At 36.8% G+C, this 19,231-nt stretch overlaps 1 protein-coding gene across 5 annotated transcripts in view; it reads right to left on the reverse strand.

The window, feature by feature from the left end:
• Nucleotides 1-18,687, reverse strand: part of LOC129272036 (coiled-coil domain-containing protein 78-like) — a 32,575-nt gene extending 13,888 nt beyond the window's left edge. Inside the window, exons 1-15 of one of the 5 annotated variants that reach the window (XR_010295009.1) lie at nt 18,585-18,670; nt 15,423-15,591; nt 11,310-11,539; nt 10,591-10,751; nt 9,966-10,109; nt 9,203-9,399; nt 7,653-7,827; nt 6,769-6,891; nt 5,434-5,565; nt 4,666-4,752; nt 3,808-3,987; nt 2,158-2,334; nt 1,644-1,685; nt 610-698; nt 53-131 (exon numbers count right to left, since the gene is read on the reverse strand). Coding sequence is in view for 4 of the 5 variants with exons in the window: in XM_064106219.1 (XP_063962289.1) it covers nt 53-131; nt 610-698; nt 1,644-1,685; nt 2,158-2,334; nt 3,808-3,987; nt 4,666-4,752; nt 5,434-5,565; nt 6,769-6,891; nt 7,653-7,827; nt 9,203-9,399; nt 9,966-10,109; nt 10,591-10,751; nt 11,310-11,539; nt 15,423-15,535 (1,929 nt within the window). In the remaining variant the exon portion in view is untranslated. Of the gene's footprint in view, nt 1-52; nt 132-609; nt 699-1,643; nt 1,686-2,157; nt 2,335-3,807; nt 3,988-4,665; nt 4,753-5,433; nt 5,566-6,768; nt 6,892-7,652; nt 7,828-9,202; nt 9,400-9,965; nt 10,110-10,590; nt 10,752-11,309; nt 11,540-15,422; nt 15,598-18,580 lie in introns of all 5 variants that reach the window. The other 4 variants (XM_064106219.1, XM_064106217.1, XM_064106218.1 and 1 more) reach the window with 4 other exon arrangements.
• Between the last annotated feature and the right edge of the window lie 544 nt (nt 18,688-19,231).

The raw sequence follows: 19,231 nt of genomic DNA on the forward strand, positions 1-19,231 counted from the left end.
TTCTTATAATTCAATAATGTTAAATCATACATTTGGCATGAGAGATACTCACAACTTCAGCTTCAGTGAGCTTCCGATGGGTCTCTCGGTCGGCCTGTCTCATATTCTGAACATCTTGGTTCAACTGAGATCTGAGAGAGAGAAGATTGAGGAAGGAGTGATAAGAGAGGAGATAGGGGTCATCATCATAAGGTTTAAAAACAATATCACCCTTAAAAAAAACATTATTGCCATCCGCATCATCATATAATTGATACAACTATCCTCATCAATCCAGCTAGTTACATTAATATTCTCTATACAACCCAAGTCATTAAAATCACCAATATTACCACCATCACAAAGAAAAAAAACAGCATTACCATCATCATTCCCATCACTATCATCATAATCAAAATCATCATCATCATCATCATCATCACCACCATCACCACCACCACCATCATCATCATCAGCAGCAGCATCATCATCATCAAAATCACCATCATCAAAGTCACCATCATCACCACCACCATCATCATCATCATCATCATCATCATCACTATTACCACCACCACCCCTCCCATCTCTACCACCAGCCTACAATCTAATCTGCGAGTTGACACTTACATAATGCCTTGCAGCTTGTCCTGTTCTTTGTCGTAATGGCTTTTCATTTGATTGATCTCTCCACGGAATCTATCGTGGTTTCCAAAGAGCTATCAAATCACAAACAGAGATACATTATTTATTTTCCCTATACTAAGGATGCTTCTGTTGGATTAGTGAGAAGCAATGTACATCATAAGTAGATTTGTCCATGAAAAACAATGTGGTGTTGTAGGTATTTTTTTCTTTTCTTATGAACATTTTCTTGTACTTTCATCACTTAAACCCCCGTCACACTAGAGGCGGAATGAGCCGGAATGCCGTCGGAATGAAAATTCTTGGTACATTCCTGGATATTCGAAGCGCATTCTAAAAATTATGACTGCATTCTGAGTGCATTCCAGACATTCGAGTCCATTCTTGTGACCGGCCCGAATGTTTTGCTCATGTTCAAAACTTTCGAAGTGGAGAAATATCGAACGACATTTGAAGTGCAATCTGACTGCTCTCTGACTGCATTCTAAATATTCTTGCTGCATTCTAACAGCGTTCTTAATATTCTTCCTGTGTTCCGACTGTATTCGAGCTGCATTCGACAGTCAATACACCCGGAATGTGCAAGAATCATTCGAGGCGGGATCAAAGGACGTTCTAAGTATTCGAACGACATTTTTGCTAAAGTAGTGAAAATTTCAAATTCCCTCCCGAATGTGGCACAAATTTTGAAAGTTCTTCGTTCCGGCTGGTTCTGCTCGGTTCCGGCTGGTTCTGCTCGATTCCTGCTGATTCCGAATAAGTGTGACGGGGTATTACCGGAACTCTGAGCCAATATTTCTCTGTATTCTCAATTGAATGGGAATGGGTATTAACACATATATTCTGTGTATTACTTCTTGTACCTAATTATTTCTCAGAACTCAGTGCAGGACTTTCACCTTGGTACATTAATAACAATTGATTCTAATGCATATTTCATTGCCCAGAAGATTAATTCTCACATAAATTACATTTTTAGATCAAGGATATGATTACGAAGATTTATATGATATACTTACCTGCTTTTTTAGATCATGTCTATCATTATCAGTTGCAGCAACCTAAAGAGATAAGAAAATAGAGACAAGACAGAAAGTGAAAATGACCTTCTATGGACATTCCATCAATTAAAGCTAAAAAATACAAATATTAACTGGTGCAATCGTACATGAAATAGATGCAAAAATACAGATCAGTAAATGTGAAAATTTATAGATTTCAATGCTTGCATGCCAAACTGGTGACTGGGCTAAAGACAAGGTATCAATGATAATTGAACATATAGCACTCAGGACATTACATTTTATCATTATGTTTTTTGTAGGTTTTATTTTGTCTGTTATCATGATCATCCTCATTATAATCATCAATATCATTATCATTATATTCATCATTATCATCATTAGAATTATCACTAATGTCATCATCATAATCATATTGATCACCATCATTACCACCACTACCACCACCATCACCACCACCACCACAATCATCATCATCACCATCATCATCATCATCATCACCACCACATACCTTCTGTCTCTCAGCTGATAACCCTAGAGCAATATCCCTGACCCTTGATAGATCATCACTGCCTCCATTCCTTGCGGCCTGTCCAGCCAGTCCTAGGTTGTCTCTCTGCTTCAGGAGGGTCACTTCAGCATTCAATAGGTTCAGAAGCTCCAGACCAAGCTCTTGGTTTCTTGCAACCTTTAGAAATGAATTCATTGATATTGGTTAACCTTTTTAGAATAAAGAAAGCTCATTCAGCTATCTGAAAAAAAAATGATGTACTTTATAAATTCCAACCTAATTATTGTAATATCTTGAAGTATTTTTCAAATATTGACAAGTATGAGACAATATGATATAGAATTTCATCTATGTTGGCAAGAAATATTCCATTTTTTAACTCAAAACATAAGAAAATTTACCAAAAATTATTCTGCTATCCACTACACAAGTACAGCCCTTAACAATATAAGGTCAGATCGGATCATATTTTTGATAAAGGCTACAATGGATTGCCAAAAATTTCAAGATAAATTTTCTAGTGTGTTGAAATCAAAGGTTGACTATCTCATACCAACACAAATGAAATTATTTTTAAATTATTAAATATGAGGAGGCAACATTTGAAAAACAAGGCAAAAGCTATTTTGTGTCTCGCCCACTTATGAAAATAACCAGAAATATCGTGATTTGCGAGGGCACGCAACAGAATTGTATTGAAACTTCATTGTGAAATGACTGGGTTGGAATAACACTTGTCATAAGAGCCTTGCACGTAAACTTTAATGATTACCTGAAAATGACCTTTGACCTTACCATGTGACCTCTGACTGCAGTATAACATGCAAGTCACCTAAGTACATCGACCATCCAAGTTTTGTTGAAAAGTGACTTACGGTTGCAGAGTTAGGTGTCATAAGAGAGGCTTGCATGTAAACTTTAACGTTGACCTGAAAATGACCTTTGACCTTACCATGTGACCTCTGACTGCAGCATAACATGCAGGTCCCCCAAGTCCATCTACCAACCAAGTTTGGTTGAAAAGTGACTTACGGTTGCGGAGTTAGGTGTCATAAGAGAGTCTTGCATGTAAACTTTAACGTTGACCTGAAAATGACCTTTGACCTTACCATGTGAACTCCGACTGCAGCATAACATGCAGGTCCCCCAAGCCCATCTACCATCCAAGTTTGGTTGAAAAGTGACTTACGGTTGCAGAGTTAGGTGTCATAAGAGAATTTTGCATGTAAACTTTAACATTGACCTGAAAATGACCTTTGACCTTACCATGTGACCTCCGACTGCAGTATAACATGCAGGTCCCCCAAGTCCATTTACCACCCAAGTTTGGTTGAAAAGTGACTTACGGTTGTGGAGTTACGTGTCATTAGGTTTGTGACGGACGGACAACATTTGGATCCCTAAGTCTCGCCTTCACCTCTGGTGGGCGAGACAAAAAAAATCATTCTGTTTTAACTTCAAATTCTTGTAACAGCAGTGTTAATTTCATTTTTAGAATTGATAAACTAATTTGTCACTTAAAATAATGTTAACATATGATTTAGTGTTCAAGGAATCTAATCCAATGGTCTAAAGCTGAAATATCCATGGGAGGTATCTTCAAATAGTGAAAGTCTTAGCAAATATTAAAAAACAAATATGCAATCTTACCTCGCTCTCATATTTTTTAGCCAATGCCTTATAGTCTGCATTGAGGTAGACATAGCGATCTCCAACATCCTGCCTCTCCTTGTCAATCTCATCAAAATGGCCTCTGATCTGACGATAGTCTCTAAGAAGTCGATCCCTCTCAGATTCTGCTTGAATCATACGGTTCTCCAGGGCCAACACCTAAGCATCAGTGAATGGGATCATCATTGTTATTATCAAGGATATCTTTTTTGTTATCAATATCATCATCATCATGTTATTGTCTTCATCATAATCCTCATCATCATCATCACCCTCCTCCTCTTATCATCATCACCATCACCATCACCATCACCACCATCATCATCACCACTACCACCAACACCACCACCACCACCATTCTTATTCCCCTCTTCATCTTCTTTATCATAACCATCACCATTAATATTGTTTTCATCATCAACAACACCACCCTCCCATCTCCCTCATCACCAGCACCACCCTCATCATCATCATCATCGTCATCATCATCATCGTCGTCGTCATCATCATCACCATCATCACCACCATCATCATCATCACCACAAACACCATCATCATCATTTCTCCCCCTCCTTATCATACCCCTGGGGAGTGTTTCATCAACAATTTCATCCGACAAGTTGTCAGATCTGACATCTTTCTCTGATGTTGATTGGCTGAGAGGTACAGTAACTATGGTAACTGTCGGATAAAATGGGACTTGTCGGTTAAAACGTCCGACAAGTCCTTTCATGAAACGCCCCCCTGATATCCCTTCTTTTATCTACCTCTTATTCTACATCCCTCTACATCACCTCCTGTTATCCCCCTTCTATCTATCCAAGTGAAGTATCTTACCTTGTTTCTAAGTTCAAAGTTCTCTTGGGCTCCCCTCTCTTTCAGTTTGTTGTTTTCAATTCTCTTGTCAACCAGCATCTTGGAAAGCTTTAAAAAAAGGATACATAAAATGGTGATATTCAACACATACAATGAACTTCAATCATGAATATGACAGCGGATTAACCAGCAGTGGCTTCAAGTTATGTATGCTCTCGTACAAAATATCCAACAATGAACGATAGTTTCATGAAAGTTGTCTGCACTGACAAGTTGTCTTTGTCTAACCATTACCATAGAGGCAGTCAGATACTTGTGCCTCTCAGACAGTCAACACCAATATCAGCTATAACAACATGTCAAATGATTAATGTTGAAGAACATACCCTTCTCAAATGCTCGATCATTGTACTCGCAATAATAAAATCAATAGATGAGGAAATATTTTCACTTTACTGAGTACTTTGTCAGCATTTTTAGGAAATACTTTAATGCCATTTTGACTCAGAATTATTGTGGAAAGCAATTAATCTTACACATTTTCTAGATACTATGTAGAAAAGGGAAGCCACTTTATAGGCCTACTGTTTTTTTTCCTAATTGTCATTATTTAGAACTTCAAAATATAATTTCTTAATCTATGTAAGATAGAGATGGTTGAAAGTGGGCCTTGAGAATGAATAGCAGTAAAAGGTTAAAAATTTCTTAAGGTATGACATATAAATACAATGCACACTATCTGCAAGAGTTGCAATGCAAACTGAAAAAAGCCCCACTATATTGTCTTACCTTCAGTTTCTCTTCCTCACTGCCAATTAGTCTAGATGAAAGGTCAGTCTTAGCTGAGGCAATGTCTCCAAACCGGCTCTGAATCTGATCCAGTCTCCGCCTTAGGTAATCATTCTCTTCCTTAAGCTTTAACTATGAACACAAATTTTTTTAAAAGTATGATATAAAATGTATTAACTTCCTCTGTGTTGTGGCATGCGCGTGTAATCCAAGCTACGTGGGTAAGTAACAAATTGATGCAGAGGTTCGAGCCCTGGTCACGTCTTTTGGATGGCGGCGTTAAAGGTCGGTCCCAGACGTAAATAATCATATCTGATTGATACACGTCTGACAAAACACAAATACACACACACACCCCATCAATGAATGAGGTATAATATAATTAATACATTTAATCACTTTAAAACCAAGGAATTAAAACTTTGTGATAAGGATATCAAATTATTGCAATCACATCATTACTGTTTTCACAAATTGTCACAAGGGATTAAAATCAAAAGAAAGTCAAGAAATAACTAAGTACAAATCTTAACTTGACTGCTTATGGTCTATAATCTCACAAAATCTCAGTCTATAAAGATATTATGAATATTGTACTCCCAAGATATGAAAAAATAAATTGATTTATATAATTTCAGTCCTCCAAGATAGCAAAAAACAAAAGTTATAAAACCTTAAACACATTTATCCACTGAAACCATATTGGACAATGAATGAAACTATATATCTTTGCATGTCCAACTAACTAAATTCAATTTACCAAGCATTAAAGAAAGATGCCCATCCGTGTTCTTAGTTTCAATTTGAGTTTGATAACTCCGCATACCTATATATTATTTTTCTTTGTAATCATATTGTATTTCAATTCATAAAATGATCCCTTTACTCTGTGCTACTGGTTGATATTTTCATATCAAAATATGAATACATGAATGGCTGAATAAATGAATAAATAAATAAATAAATAAAATATAAAATAAATAAAGAAATATATATAAATATATATATATATATATATATATATATATATATATATATATATATATATATATATATAATGAATAAGTAACTTTACTTTTCAGATGTATTATTATTACTATCATTATTATTAATAATTTTATCATAATTATTATTATCATTATGGTGTTTACCAGAAGAAAGCTGTCTTGCCGAATTCTACGGGAGTTACCACAAACAGAAACAAACAGATAAACAGAACTATTATTATTATTATCATTTTTATTACTATTATCATTATTATTATTATTTTCATTTTCACTGTTATCATTATTTTCATTAATTTTTCATTTTGGATATATCTCGATGGTGACCTACATTGTCTCTTGCTAACTTGGCTTGGTCCTCTGTCACATCGTCTCTTGCCAGCTCGGTTGTCATGGTGACACCCAGTTGACCTTGAAGGCTGATAAGCCTCGCACGATACTGGGTAATGAGGGCCTACACAAAAGAGGCAGGTGATTAGATGGTATATCTTTACAAATAACGCTAGCAACAGTAACCATGACACATCCTGTCTTTGAAAAAAAGTATAAAGCAATATCCTGAGGTTTAAGAACATGCATTGGTCCATGTGGTTTCATCTTTATGTAGTTCATGCAGCAATGAATTTATGTGTGTCATTACGCTTCTCTTTCTGTGTTAAACATCTACATAAGTTCATTAGATATTATGACATGATTTGGTATAAAGCACAAACTTCGGGGGGGGATGACTGTCCCATTTAATGGAATATAATTTTCATAGACCAAGGGCAAGATATGTTTCCAGTTGTGTGTAAATACAAAGTGTTGGAACTCTATGAAAAAAAAAATTGTCTCACCAATCAAATCACACTTTCCAGAGCTTTTAATAGTAGTTTATAACCTGTCACTGAGAACAAATCTCACCTTAGCTGCCATATCATTCATGATGAAAAAATTGTTGATCCTTACAGAGTTGCCCTATACTGGAAGTTAATGACAAGTTTGTCTCATCCAATCAAATCACACTTTCCAGAGCTTTTAATAGTAGTTTATAACCTGTCACTGAGAACAAATCTCACCTTAGCTGCCATATCATTCATGATGAAAAAATTGTTGATCCTTACAGAGTTGCCCTATACTGGAAGTTAATGACAAGTTTGTCTCATCCAATCAAAATACAGCTTCCATAGCCTTTTAACAGTAGCTTATAACTTGTCACTGAGAAAAAAATCTTACCCTAGCAGCCACATCATTCATAATGAAGTAGTTGTTGATCCTTGAGAGTTGTCCTGATACGATGAGAGATGTCTTGAGATGGAGAGGTTGGGGGTTTGGAATGAAGTGCATGATGGCCTTGGTCTTGCAATTGCCTCCAATAGCATTCTCCAAAAGACTGGTCACTTTAGATTCACTGGAACAACGAAGGACATAATGAGGTTTATGATAATGATGAGCATTATTTGCATCAAAGGCGTTGGCTCCAAATATGTCATATATTATTCACACAGTTGTTCAAAATGACAAGCCATTCGTTCAGATTAAAAGGTCTCTAGGTTGTTACAATTATGAGGTTGGATTGTTGAGAATTGCTAAGAGATGGAGCAACCAATGAAATACCAAAACATACAATTAGTAAGGAGACAAAAAAAGATAATGATCTAAACCATCTGGACCATGTGACATAAGAGATACAATCAACTCTATAATCAAGTATAACTGCAAGTCTTACGATGGCACGACCATATACAAACACTTACAATAAATTGTAAATATCAGTTGTAGTTGTATCTTTTTATATGACACCCCCTGCACAAGCTTTCTTTCAAGTTGGCTAAATACAAATGAGATAAGATTAGATTCAACAACGATCTTCTCCTACCCCCAGTTGCATAATCTTTTCTTTACATCATCAAGATGTTTGTTTCATTGGTGTTATAATTCTATTGAACAAATAATAATGCCAAATACTAGCAAATACTAGATATTCATTAAAGGACACCCCAACAAAAAGTTGATTTGAATAAAAAGAGAAAAATCCAACAAACATAACACTGAAAATTTCATCAAAATCGGATGTAAAATAAGAAAGTTATGACATTTTAAATTTTCGCTTAATTTCACAAAACAGTTATATGCACATCCTGGCTGGTATGCAAATGAGGAGACTATGACATCATCCACTCACTATTTCTTTTTATTTTATTATATGAAATATGAAATATTTTAATGTTCTCCTTATTGTCAAGTGATACAATGATTAATTCCTCCCTAAACCTGTGGAATTAGCATTGTTTAATACTATATGGTTCAGTCAAGTTGGTCCTTATTGTCAAATCTAAAAAAAATGAAATATTGTACAATTCAAACAATAAAAAACAAAAGAAATAGTGAGTGACGGACATCATCAACTTAGTCACCTAGTTGTGAATATCACTGTTTTGTGAAAAATAAGCGAAACTTTATAATGCCATAACTTTCTTATTTTACATCCGATTTTGATGAAATTTTCAGCACTATGCTAGGTTGATTTTTTTTCTATTTATTCAAGTCAGCATTTTCCTGGGGTGGACTTGACCTTTAACAATGTATATATTGATACCACACCCAGATCACAAGTACTAACCATGGAATTAATTTTCTAGTATCACATAGCAATTTGCTCCACGTTTTAAAGAATGCTACATAAAAAGGCTTTTGTGTAGCAGATCCTTACTGAGGACTGTACATTTGCTCTTATGACCAAAAATGCTAATCAAATTTGGTTATCAAAATTATGCCATGATTACCTGTAATTTATCACCCTATCTGGATTCTGTCTAGTGGAAAGGTTGCTGATCAGCTGACCAAATGATGATATCGATCTATTTTGAACAGCGCCCTCTTTCTTGCGGAGCTCCTGCTGGTTTAACGCTAGTTTTTCGACACCAGGCAGCTCAACAAACAGGAAGGTTGATTCGTGGGGATAACCAAATTCTTCTTTCTCCTAAGAACATGGATAATGGTATTGAATTTAACAAGTATCTTTAGTTTTAGTAAAACCCTCAAAAGGTCACATAACTATTCCAATTTATTACTAGATTATATGAATACATATGACCATAAACAGTTATCATGTGCAGGATATAAATTAAACAAGCATTTTATTGGATATTTTTTTTGCGATTTTACATCAAATTTTATTTTGCTTGGGTGTCGATCAAAATAAAATATCTGCGCATTTTTATCTTCTTTCAAATAGAAAGCCTCTTCTCAAGCATGGAATGGACTGAAAAAAATGTTGATTTATATCTTTTTTTGTGCTTTCTAACATCAAATTACTTTAATTTGTAAGAAAAGTACTCAGAAGCCATTTTTAAACACAAGTCCTACATGACATTTCAGAAACCACAACTCAGAATACTATGTTTGTTAAATAGCTTTTGTTGACAGAAAATTATGTCTCTGAAAAGACAATTTCCGAGACCTTGATCTCAAAAGTTGAGAAGAAGTCTCACTAAAAACCTATCTGAAATTTTTCATATGACATCTAACTTACTCCAACTCACTCACCATCTTCAATTTAACCTCCACAAAGAGAGAAGACTTGGCTTGAGTGCGTCCATAGTCTGTAGACGCCTGTGTTCTCTCATTCAATCCCCGACTCAACTCGGAATATGCATCACTCTCAGTCCTCAATGTAGATTGTGTCAGTTCCTACGGTAATACAGGGTTAAAGGGATACATCAACTTTGTCAAAAGTAGGAAAATATGCTTCTGACAGAATAAGAGGCAAACCTTGGGGATGTGTCAAAAAGAATTAAGTGTGACCTATGGGGTGTTGCAAGTCAGATTTCCATCCCAAAATAAATTAGAAGTGTACATTTTAACTCGGTGGCCCCTTTTTATAAGCTCTGCTTTCTCCGGGGTCACCAAACCATCATTATATTGTTACATTTAGTATTTGCATAATTATCTATATTGGTATGTATTTATGTAATTGTTTGTACCTAATGATGGTTGAATAAATAAATTAAATTGAATCAGTCTTAATTAATTGCAGATAAGCAATTGATTCATGGTCTGCTTCTTGCCTCACCAAGAATATATTGATTTGCCTTATTTAAATTTGATCCATCACTTGTGAAGTACCAATAGAAATTTGCAACTGGTTGCAACTATTTTGTGAAAACCGTACCTTGACATGAACCCATTTCTTTGCATTGACAGTGAGTTCTCTGGGTCCTCCTCCAGTTGGAGTGCCTTCTGATTGCCCAAGAAGATCTCTAATGATCTCATTGTAGACTTCGTACATGCTGATTGTAACCTTACCATTCATCAGGGCATCATTTCTGCTAGCTGTAAAACAGACAGGTTGATAAATTAATCAGTAATTGCATAAATACAAGAATACAAAATAGAGATAAAAAGTAATAATAATAATATTCAGTACTTGCATAATGCCATTTAACGTCTCAATACCCTGCCAAAGAGAATTCTGTCTATGCCGCTGTTTCAATGCTGAACCTCTGGGCAGGTATTCGTTAAAAACATTGATAGAGCAAATAGTTTGCTAAGTATTTTACTTGGCTTAGAAATTTACTGACTTTGTATGACAGTTCAATACTTAGCAATTTACTTTTATTGATTCAAAATATATGGCTAAATTCTTACTTAGAATAATTGTGACATTATATCATAGTGCACTAAACAAGTATTGTTGATTATTATTATCATGTTTTTTTGTGTAGACGAACCTAGAATTTGATGCATTAACTTTCACAAACAACAAAAGGAATGATTACATGTACATGTATAATAATAAATGTGCTAATTATCTACTTGCCTACCGTATTTTCTCTTAGTTAACAGGAATAAACACTTCTAATCTTGGGTTGGTCTATCTTCTATACTCACCCCTCTCTCTGGTATTGCCTAGCTGATCAAAGATCCCTCTCACGGCCATGTGGACCACACCCGATCTGGATTTCCCATCGCCAAAAAGGGTGTGGCTCTTTCCGGAACCGCTCTCTCCAATGCTCAGCAAACTGCAGTTGAAGCCTGCCACCACGAGGTCCACCATGGATGACACCGATTCCTTGTAGATTGTATCTGTGGTGCTGTCATCATCGAAGATGGCATGGAATCTACAGGGGTGGGAGTGGTCACAAATAAAAAGATCTGAAAAAAGCTGAAGTGTACAAAAAGTCTGAAATAATACTACTACTACTAATAATAGCTGGATTTATAAAGCGATTTTGCCTGAGGATACAAAGCGCTGCTTTTATTAATATTATTATTATTATCATTATTATTACCATTATTATTTCCATTGTCCACAACTTGATGTTCTGTTGGTATATTAAACAGCAACCGGACTTCTTCCAGAAATCTAGGGTTATTGTTCTATATTCTATCAAATGGGTCCTCTTCTCATTGTTCACTTCTCTTTCTAATTCAAGACCTTCCGTAAGATATGAGCTGTTCCAAGCAAGCTTGCCTTCTGTATCGTTTCAAAGGACACCTCGACTCCCGGAACAGCCAGAAAGCTTCTGTGTCTTGTTGTCACTGTTCCTAAGGCTCCGATGACTATTGGTACCACCTTCGTCTTCACCTTCCATATCCTTCTCAGCTCCCATGCCAGATCGTTATACTTCTGTATCTTTTCCTCCTCTTTACGCCAAGCTCTGCAGTCTCCCGGAATCGCAATATCTATGATGAGACATTCCTTTACCTTCTTCTTTAAGAGAACGATGTCTGGTCGTCTAGCTTCAATGACCTTGTCTGTCTGGATATTAAAATCCCATAAAAGTTTTACATCGTCGTTCTCTACTACATGCTCTGCCCGATGTTCGTACCATTTTTCCGCATGGGGTAAATGGTACTTCTTGGCCAGACCCCAATGAACTGCAGCTGCTACTCTGTCGTGCCTTCCTTTGTACTCTGTCTGTGCCATTTTGCTGCATTCACTCACCAGATGAGACACCGTTTCGTCTTTGTCATGACACATTCTACATGAGGGAGATGTATGCTCCTTTTCAACTTTGGCTCTTCGGTAATTTGTTCTAATTGCTTGGTCCTGAGCAGCAACTAGCATACTTTCCGTCTCCTTCTTTAAACTTCCTCGTTTCAGCCACTGCCAACTCTCTGGTCCAGCAAACTCCTCTGTCTGTCTTAAATGCTGCCCGTGCATCACCTTCTCTTTCCATCCTTCCAGTCTCATTTTCCTTTGATCAGCCTTCAGCTGTTTCGCTGTCACATCCTTTCCTTTCCTCATCGACTCTTTGACTGCCGTCATGATGCTATCAATCTGGCCTTTAATATAGCAGTATAGGCTTTGTTCCTCATATCTTACAGTCTCCTCTATTCCAGCCAGACCACGTCCTCCCTTCTCTCTTGACACATAAAGTCTATCTACATCAGACTTTGGGTGAAACATCCCATGCATAGTTAGCAACTTCCTTGTCTTCCTGTCCATGGTTTCGAGTTCAAGCTTGTTACATTCAAATATGCCAGCAGCATATCTCACTAGGGCTACTGCCCAAGTGTTAACAGCCTTCACCATGTTTCCAGCATTTAGTTTGGATTTGAGCACCTTCCGAATTCTCCTGATATACTCTGCCTCAATCTTCTTCTTCATTTCTTGATGTTTCAACTGATCTGCCTCTAATATTCCGAGATATTTATAGCTACCACCGTCTTCGATTCATCTGATCTCTTCTCCGTTCGGCATCTGGAAGTTGTTGTCATTGGCTGGCTTACCTCTCATGAGAGTAATCATTGCACATTTATCCATCCCAAACTGCATACCGATGTCTTCGCTGAAGATCCGCACAGTGTTGATGAGAGACTCCAAGTCACTTTGTGTCTTACCAAACAGCTTCAAATCGTCCATGTATAATAGATGGTTGATTTTTGCCTTGCTCTTGAACTCATATCCTAGCCTGGATCTTCTGAGTACCTTAGTTAATGGTGTCATTGCCATCACAAACAGCAATGGAGATAGACTATCTCCCTGAAAGATTCCTCTCGATACCAACCTCTCCAAGCACTTCACCATTACTTTCCAACTTAGTTCTCCATCTCGTCATACTTGTAATGAGGAACCTTCTGATATTGTCTGCTACCCCTAACATTTCCATAGACTCGATGATCCAAGAGTGTGGAACCATATCGTATGCTTTCTTGTAGTCAATCCATGCCATTGCGAGGTTCGTTTTTCTTTTCTTGCTGTCTTTCATAATTCCTTTGTCGATGCATAGTTGTTCTTTTGTTCCTCTACTTCCTTTTCTACATCCCTTCTGTTCCCATGGTAGTATGTCTTGATCTTCCAGGTGTTGATATATTTCTTCTGATATTATGCCAGTCAGTAACTTCCAGAGAATCGGCAAGCAGGTAATTGGACGGTAGTTTGACGGAATGTTGCCTTTGGTAGGATCCTTTGGGATGAGAACCGTTCTTCCTTTTGTCATCCAATCAGGGGGGTTACCATTCACGACAATCTCGTTCATTTGCATGCTCAGCCTTTCATGAAGATTTGTGAACCTTTTAACCCAGAAAGCTTGCACACCGTCTGGACCGGCAGCTTTCCATGGCGCCATTTTCCGAATGATCTTTTCTAGCTTGCTTTTGTTGATCGTCAGATCATCCTGTGCAACTATAGTTGCACATTCCTCTTTCGTTGTTTTCAACCACATAGCTTTGTGGTTGTGATTGTGTGGTTGGCTCCAAATGTTGCTCCAGAAGGCAATTGCTTCAGCTGGATCTGGTGGTGGAACTTCGCCTTTCATCTTTCCATTTATTTCTATTATTATTATTATTACCATTATTATTATTATTATTATTATTATTATTATCATAATTGTTATTATTATCATTATTATTATTACTATTATTATTATCATTATAGAGTTGATATTATTATTTATTACATAATAAGAAAGAGCTCCTATAATTTTTGTACAGAGGAAAGCCAAAAATAAGCTGAAATTAAGCTGAAAATCAAAACAAAAAAAAAGCTAAAATCAGCTAAAAATCTCACACCCCTGAATCTACGATAAGTTGCAGAAATAGAAGTGTGTTCAGAGAGACATAGTGAAAAGCAAAACTGGTCTTGAAAACACAAAATTCTTAGCAATTCAATTTAGCATATAAAATATTCAAAGAAATATTTAGAAGTGATGAATAAGATTGCACCAGGTAACAACCAAACATTATGTTAGCCAAATATTTACAAAGTGATAAACCAGCTGAATAGACATATGTATTGATCTGTCATGGTAATGATTTACTATGGGGTTCAATTTATCACACAAGACATTACCTGGAAAATTTACAAATTAGAGCATAAGTTTAATAAAAGGAAATCTAAGATTTTAGACCAGTGCAACAAACATTCTTTGACAGAATTGCAAATTCTCTAATTGTTTAGAAATGATCATGAATGATGCCATCAGGTTTAATACCACTACCATTATAGAACTGATCTTAAAGTAAAGATATAAGGAAGAGCCTGTCTCATGAGAAAGTGAGGGGGGGAGGTTTCAATAATATTACAAGAATGTGGGGTAACTCAGACCTGCCAACCTTCTAAAAAAAAAAAAGGATTCTTAGAAGGAAAAAAAAAATTACAAAAAAGAGTACCGTTATTTTAAAAATTAGTCTCAACGTTACAATCACCAGCCAGTTGTAGTGAGATTGGTGAAAAAATATGTGAAATGACTCTACTTGAAAACTTGATAATTCATCCTTTAAAACATGTGCTCGAAGGCAAGAATTTACTTGTTCTTTTCATGCAACAAGTTACTGGCCCAACAGTGATTTTTACTGGTCTGGGACTGTCGGACTGGCGCTAGTGTCACACGCTGTATATAATACATACTCAATGGTCAGAAATAAAAAAAGGAACAAATCATACAAAAAAGTATTGGTTGTATTCAGAGCAAAAAAGAGGAACAAATACTCTAAAAAGGGAACGATTGGCATGTCTGGTAACTGCTAATACTTTTACCAGGAACAGAGAATACTTACGCATGGGCAGTATTTGTCTCATCCTGCTTGATTTTGCTGCCTTGTATTTTAAGATTATGTGCACCCTCTCCCCTCTGCGGTGGGCGAATTCTAGCAAGGACATCTATGTTCATCTTCTCAGTGGCACCTTGGATCAATGTTGCGTAGATGTCATCGTTCTACTGGACATCTGTGACTTTGAGAGTCGGTTGAAAATAACAGAAAATGAAGTAAAAAATTATGAGCTCACTTTCACCTTCTTGGGAGTGTTTCATGAATCTTCTGGGGCCCGTCTTACAAAGAGTCGCGATTGATCCGATCAATCGCAACTATGGAAAGCCAGCAAAGTCAACAAATAAAATGCACGTTTGCTCAAATATTTTTCTAGATATGAATGTATATCCATCCATAAATTAATTGATTTCTTGACAGTTCAGTGTGTTCTCCTTTGTTTACAAAAGACATTTTGCACATTTCCTGTATAAAAAATTATGACACTGATGGATGTCCATAGAGTTACGATTGATTCGATCAATAGTAACTCTTTGTAAGACAGGGCCCTGGTGATTTTCACTAAGCAATTGTTTTGAGACAGTAAGATGTAATGATTTCAAATCAATAACTTATACCGTAACAGTTATTGGTGGAAATAACTAACGGTATGTCTATTTTTTCTTCACTTTTTTAAAGATTTGGAGATGTAAACCAGTTTGAAAATGAATGAGGGTTGTTTAAATGACATGTAGGCCTAGAGTGAATCTGTACTACAACACATGAACTCTTTTGAACTTTTTGAATTTGAGAAATCTGGGCATATAAAGTTGAATATGTCTCAGAGGCAGTTAAATCAGGCCAATAAATTGCTATATAGTGCGTTTCAGAAAAAAGGTAATCCAAATCTAGAGGGCCAATATTCAGATCTTATTTAATTCTATGAAATTATTCTGCATGGATATAAAAGAGAAACTTGTCAGCTTTCCATTGATATCTTATTTGTACCATTTGCGCCACACATGACCAAATTAACTGATGTTGAAGACAAGAGGTGCAGGTACCACTTTTTCCAAGTTTTAGTTGAGTGGGTATAATGTGTGCTTGATAGAAAAAAAATGTAAAAAAAGTAATTTTTGGAAAGAAGAGTCAAGGCATTCCTCTGAAATGATGATTTAAAGGTTAATGTCTTATTCACCCACACCTTCAACATGTCCTCTTCTCCTTTGCACACAAAACCAGTAGCGTGGGGGAATTAAGGATATCTTGGACAGCTTGTCTAACCATTGCCAGATCATTGCAAAAAGAGCATCCACCTCATGTCAAATTTGGCCCAGCAAATCACCAAGATCTTGAGAAGGAATTACAAATACCTTATTTTAAGTGTCTCTAAAGGAAATAATCACAGGGCGCGAGGTCAGGGGATCTTGGTGGCCATTCTATGTCATGGTTGAGGGCAACAACTGGATGTCCAAATAGTTCTTTGAGTCTATCTCGAAAGATATTGGATCCAAAGACAGGAGTGCTAGTCCTGAATCCACTAAAGATGCAGGTACACTCCTCGAACCTGCCTCTCAAAATGTTGGTCCAACGACTGTGGTACGATCTCCTTGCAAATCATGTGCAAGTACATTTGCCCACTTACACTCCTTTTGAATAAAAAGGTCCAATCAAGATTTTTTGCCAACTCAGGCATCGATGAAAGTATTCACATTGTCATCTGCCCTTTCAGTTTCATCAAGTTTTTGAAAACTTGGAAAAAGTGGTATCTGCACCTGTTGTCTTCAACTTCACTTAATTCGTTCATGCGTGGCACAAATAGGGTATCAATGGAAAGCCGATGAGTTTCTCTTTTACATCCATGCAGAACAATTTCACAAAATTAAATATAATTCGAATACCAACCCTTTAGATTTGGATTACCTTTTTTGTGAAACGGAGTGTGTTTGTCTAATTTAGAGTAGTTTTTCATTGTATATTGTGGGGGTGTTTCAGGGTTTTTTAGGACAAGAACTTATAGTCATACACATGTTTCATCCCCGGAGGGCTAATTATAATGTATGATACGTGTAACATATGTGCCGTGGTCGAGAATCCCATTGTCAGCCTAAATTCCCGTTCAAGAGCATCATTAATTTAGAAGGCCATAGAAATTCCTATTTCTCCCTGTTCCAGCAACCCTCAAATTTGTGGTTTCTCGTTCCAGTGCACACCAATCAGGAACTTCTTAGCCAGTCAGAGCGGCGAGCTCGACCAGCGCGGAGTCATACATGTATGCTGAAGCTCCCTGCGGCCGCAGCTGGCTAGCGCTAGCCCATTATGAATCTACAGCATTACGAATTGCATTTTTAGCAATCGTTGATCCAAGAGTCGTTCCGGAGATCCCAATTTTATTTTAAGACCAAGACCGAAGTTCAAACTCGACCTGTACAGGGACTCAATGGCCATATGTTTATGTATTAAGTTCGGATAAAACAGAGAAGTGAAGTTGAGCGACAGCCAAAGTAAGTCACTGTTTTATTCCCTTTTAAGGTTATTTTTCCCCGTTTTGGTGCATTTCAGGCCAAAATGGACTAATAATCTTTATTTTGGTACAATTCTTTTTATATATATTTATGAAATAAAGACAAAAATCGATGAGCCCCGTCGGGAGGATTTTGCATTGTTAACCCCCTAATGGTGGCTGCACGATAGCCAGCTGTCTGTGTACGAGGAGAAATAAAAAAAAAAATTAAAATGTTAAAAACTCCTCGAAACAGACAGCTGGCAGCTGTCTATACGTGTGAGTGAACCGACTGGCTGAGGCCACTCACACGTATTGCGAGGTATTAGTATACTAACCTCGCACCATGAACCGCATTAGGCAGTTATTTTTAACTAGTGGGTCGCGCGTGCTGCGACCCCACTTATGGAGTCCACAACACACGACTTTACTAGTTCTATGGCTTGATTTTTCTGTGCGCGGCGGCATGTAATGAACCCTTGAGTGACCTGAGCCGAGGCAGCCCGTCACACAGAGCACTCAGTCTCGGCTGAGCCTCTCGGACTCGGGCTAACTGCTCGAATCAGAGAGGCGACATGAAATTGGCAGCTTAAAAAGGTATGAATGTTTCCTAAGTCATAATTTTTATCGCAGTTGCACAATGATATCAATCAAATAATAAATCACAGCTCGACATCTAACGTACTTACAAAACACTGCAAAATATGCAAATTGATTCAACTCCAGCTCCCAAGTTGTCACGCAGCTGCGTCTCCTGTTGTCATGATACGGTAGCTTCGAGCAATGCTATGCAAGGAGGAAAAAGTGTGTGGATTGGGAGAAAATAAAGAAGAAGAAAGGGGGGGGGGGGGGGAATAAGATGTATGGGGTAAATGAGAGGAGGGGGTAATTTTCGTTTGAAGTTTGAACTTAAAGAACACATTGCATTTTTTTCCATAAACCTTTTAGGTTTAAGTTTTATATCATGTTTTGAAATATTTAAAATATTGTGCCCCCTTCAAATCCGCTGGTGCATGGGTATCACGTTAATGGTTTTATGTGAAATAAATTTGAATTTCATTTAATTGAATAAACATGATAAAAAGGATTCAATTTGTGTTAATTTCCTCGAAAAGAGACAATGGCAAATAACAGACATACATGGATCTTTTTTCATACAATAACAATGAAGTTTATGTGATGGAGTATCGATTTCATCTATGACAAACAATATTTCAATGCGAGAATAGAAAATGCACTTCTGAGCAGGTTGAAGGAAGTAATTTGGCAAATAACCCTCCCCGATACCCCGCACATGAATTTAATGAAAAACAAAGGAATTTCGTCTCTTGCCGTC

This window comes from Lytechinus pictus, chromosome 11, assembly GCF_037042905.1.
Source record: "Lytechinus pictus isolate F3 Inbred chromosome 11, Lp3.0, whole genome shotgun sequence".
NCBI lineage: Eukaryota > Metazoa > Echinodermata > Echinoidea > Temnopleuroida > Toxopneustidae > Lytechinus > Lytechinus pictus.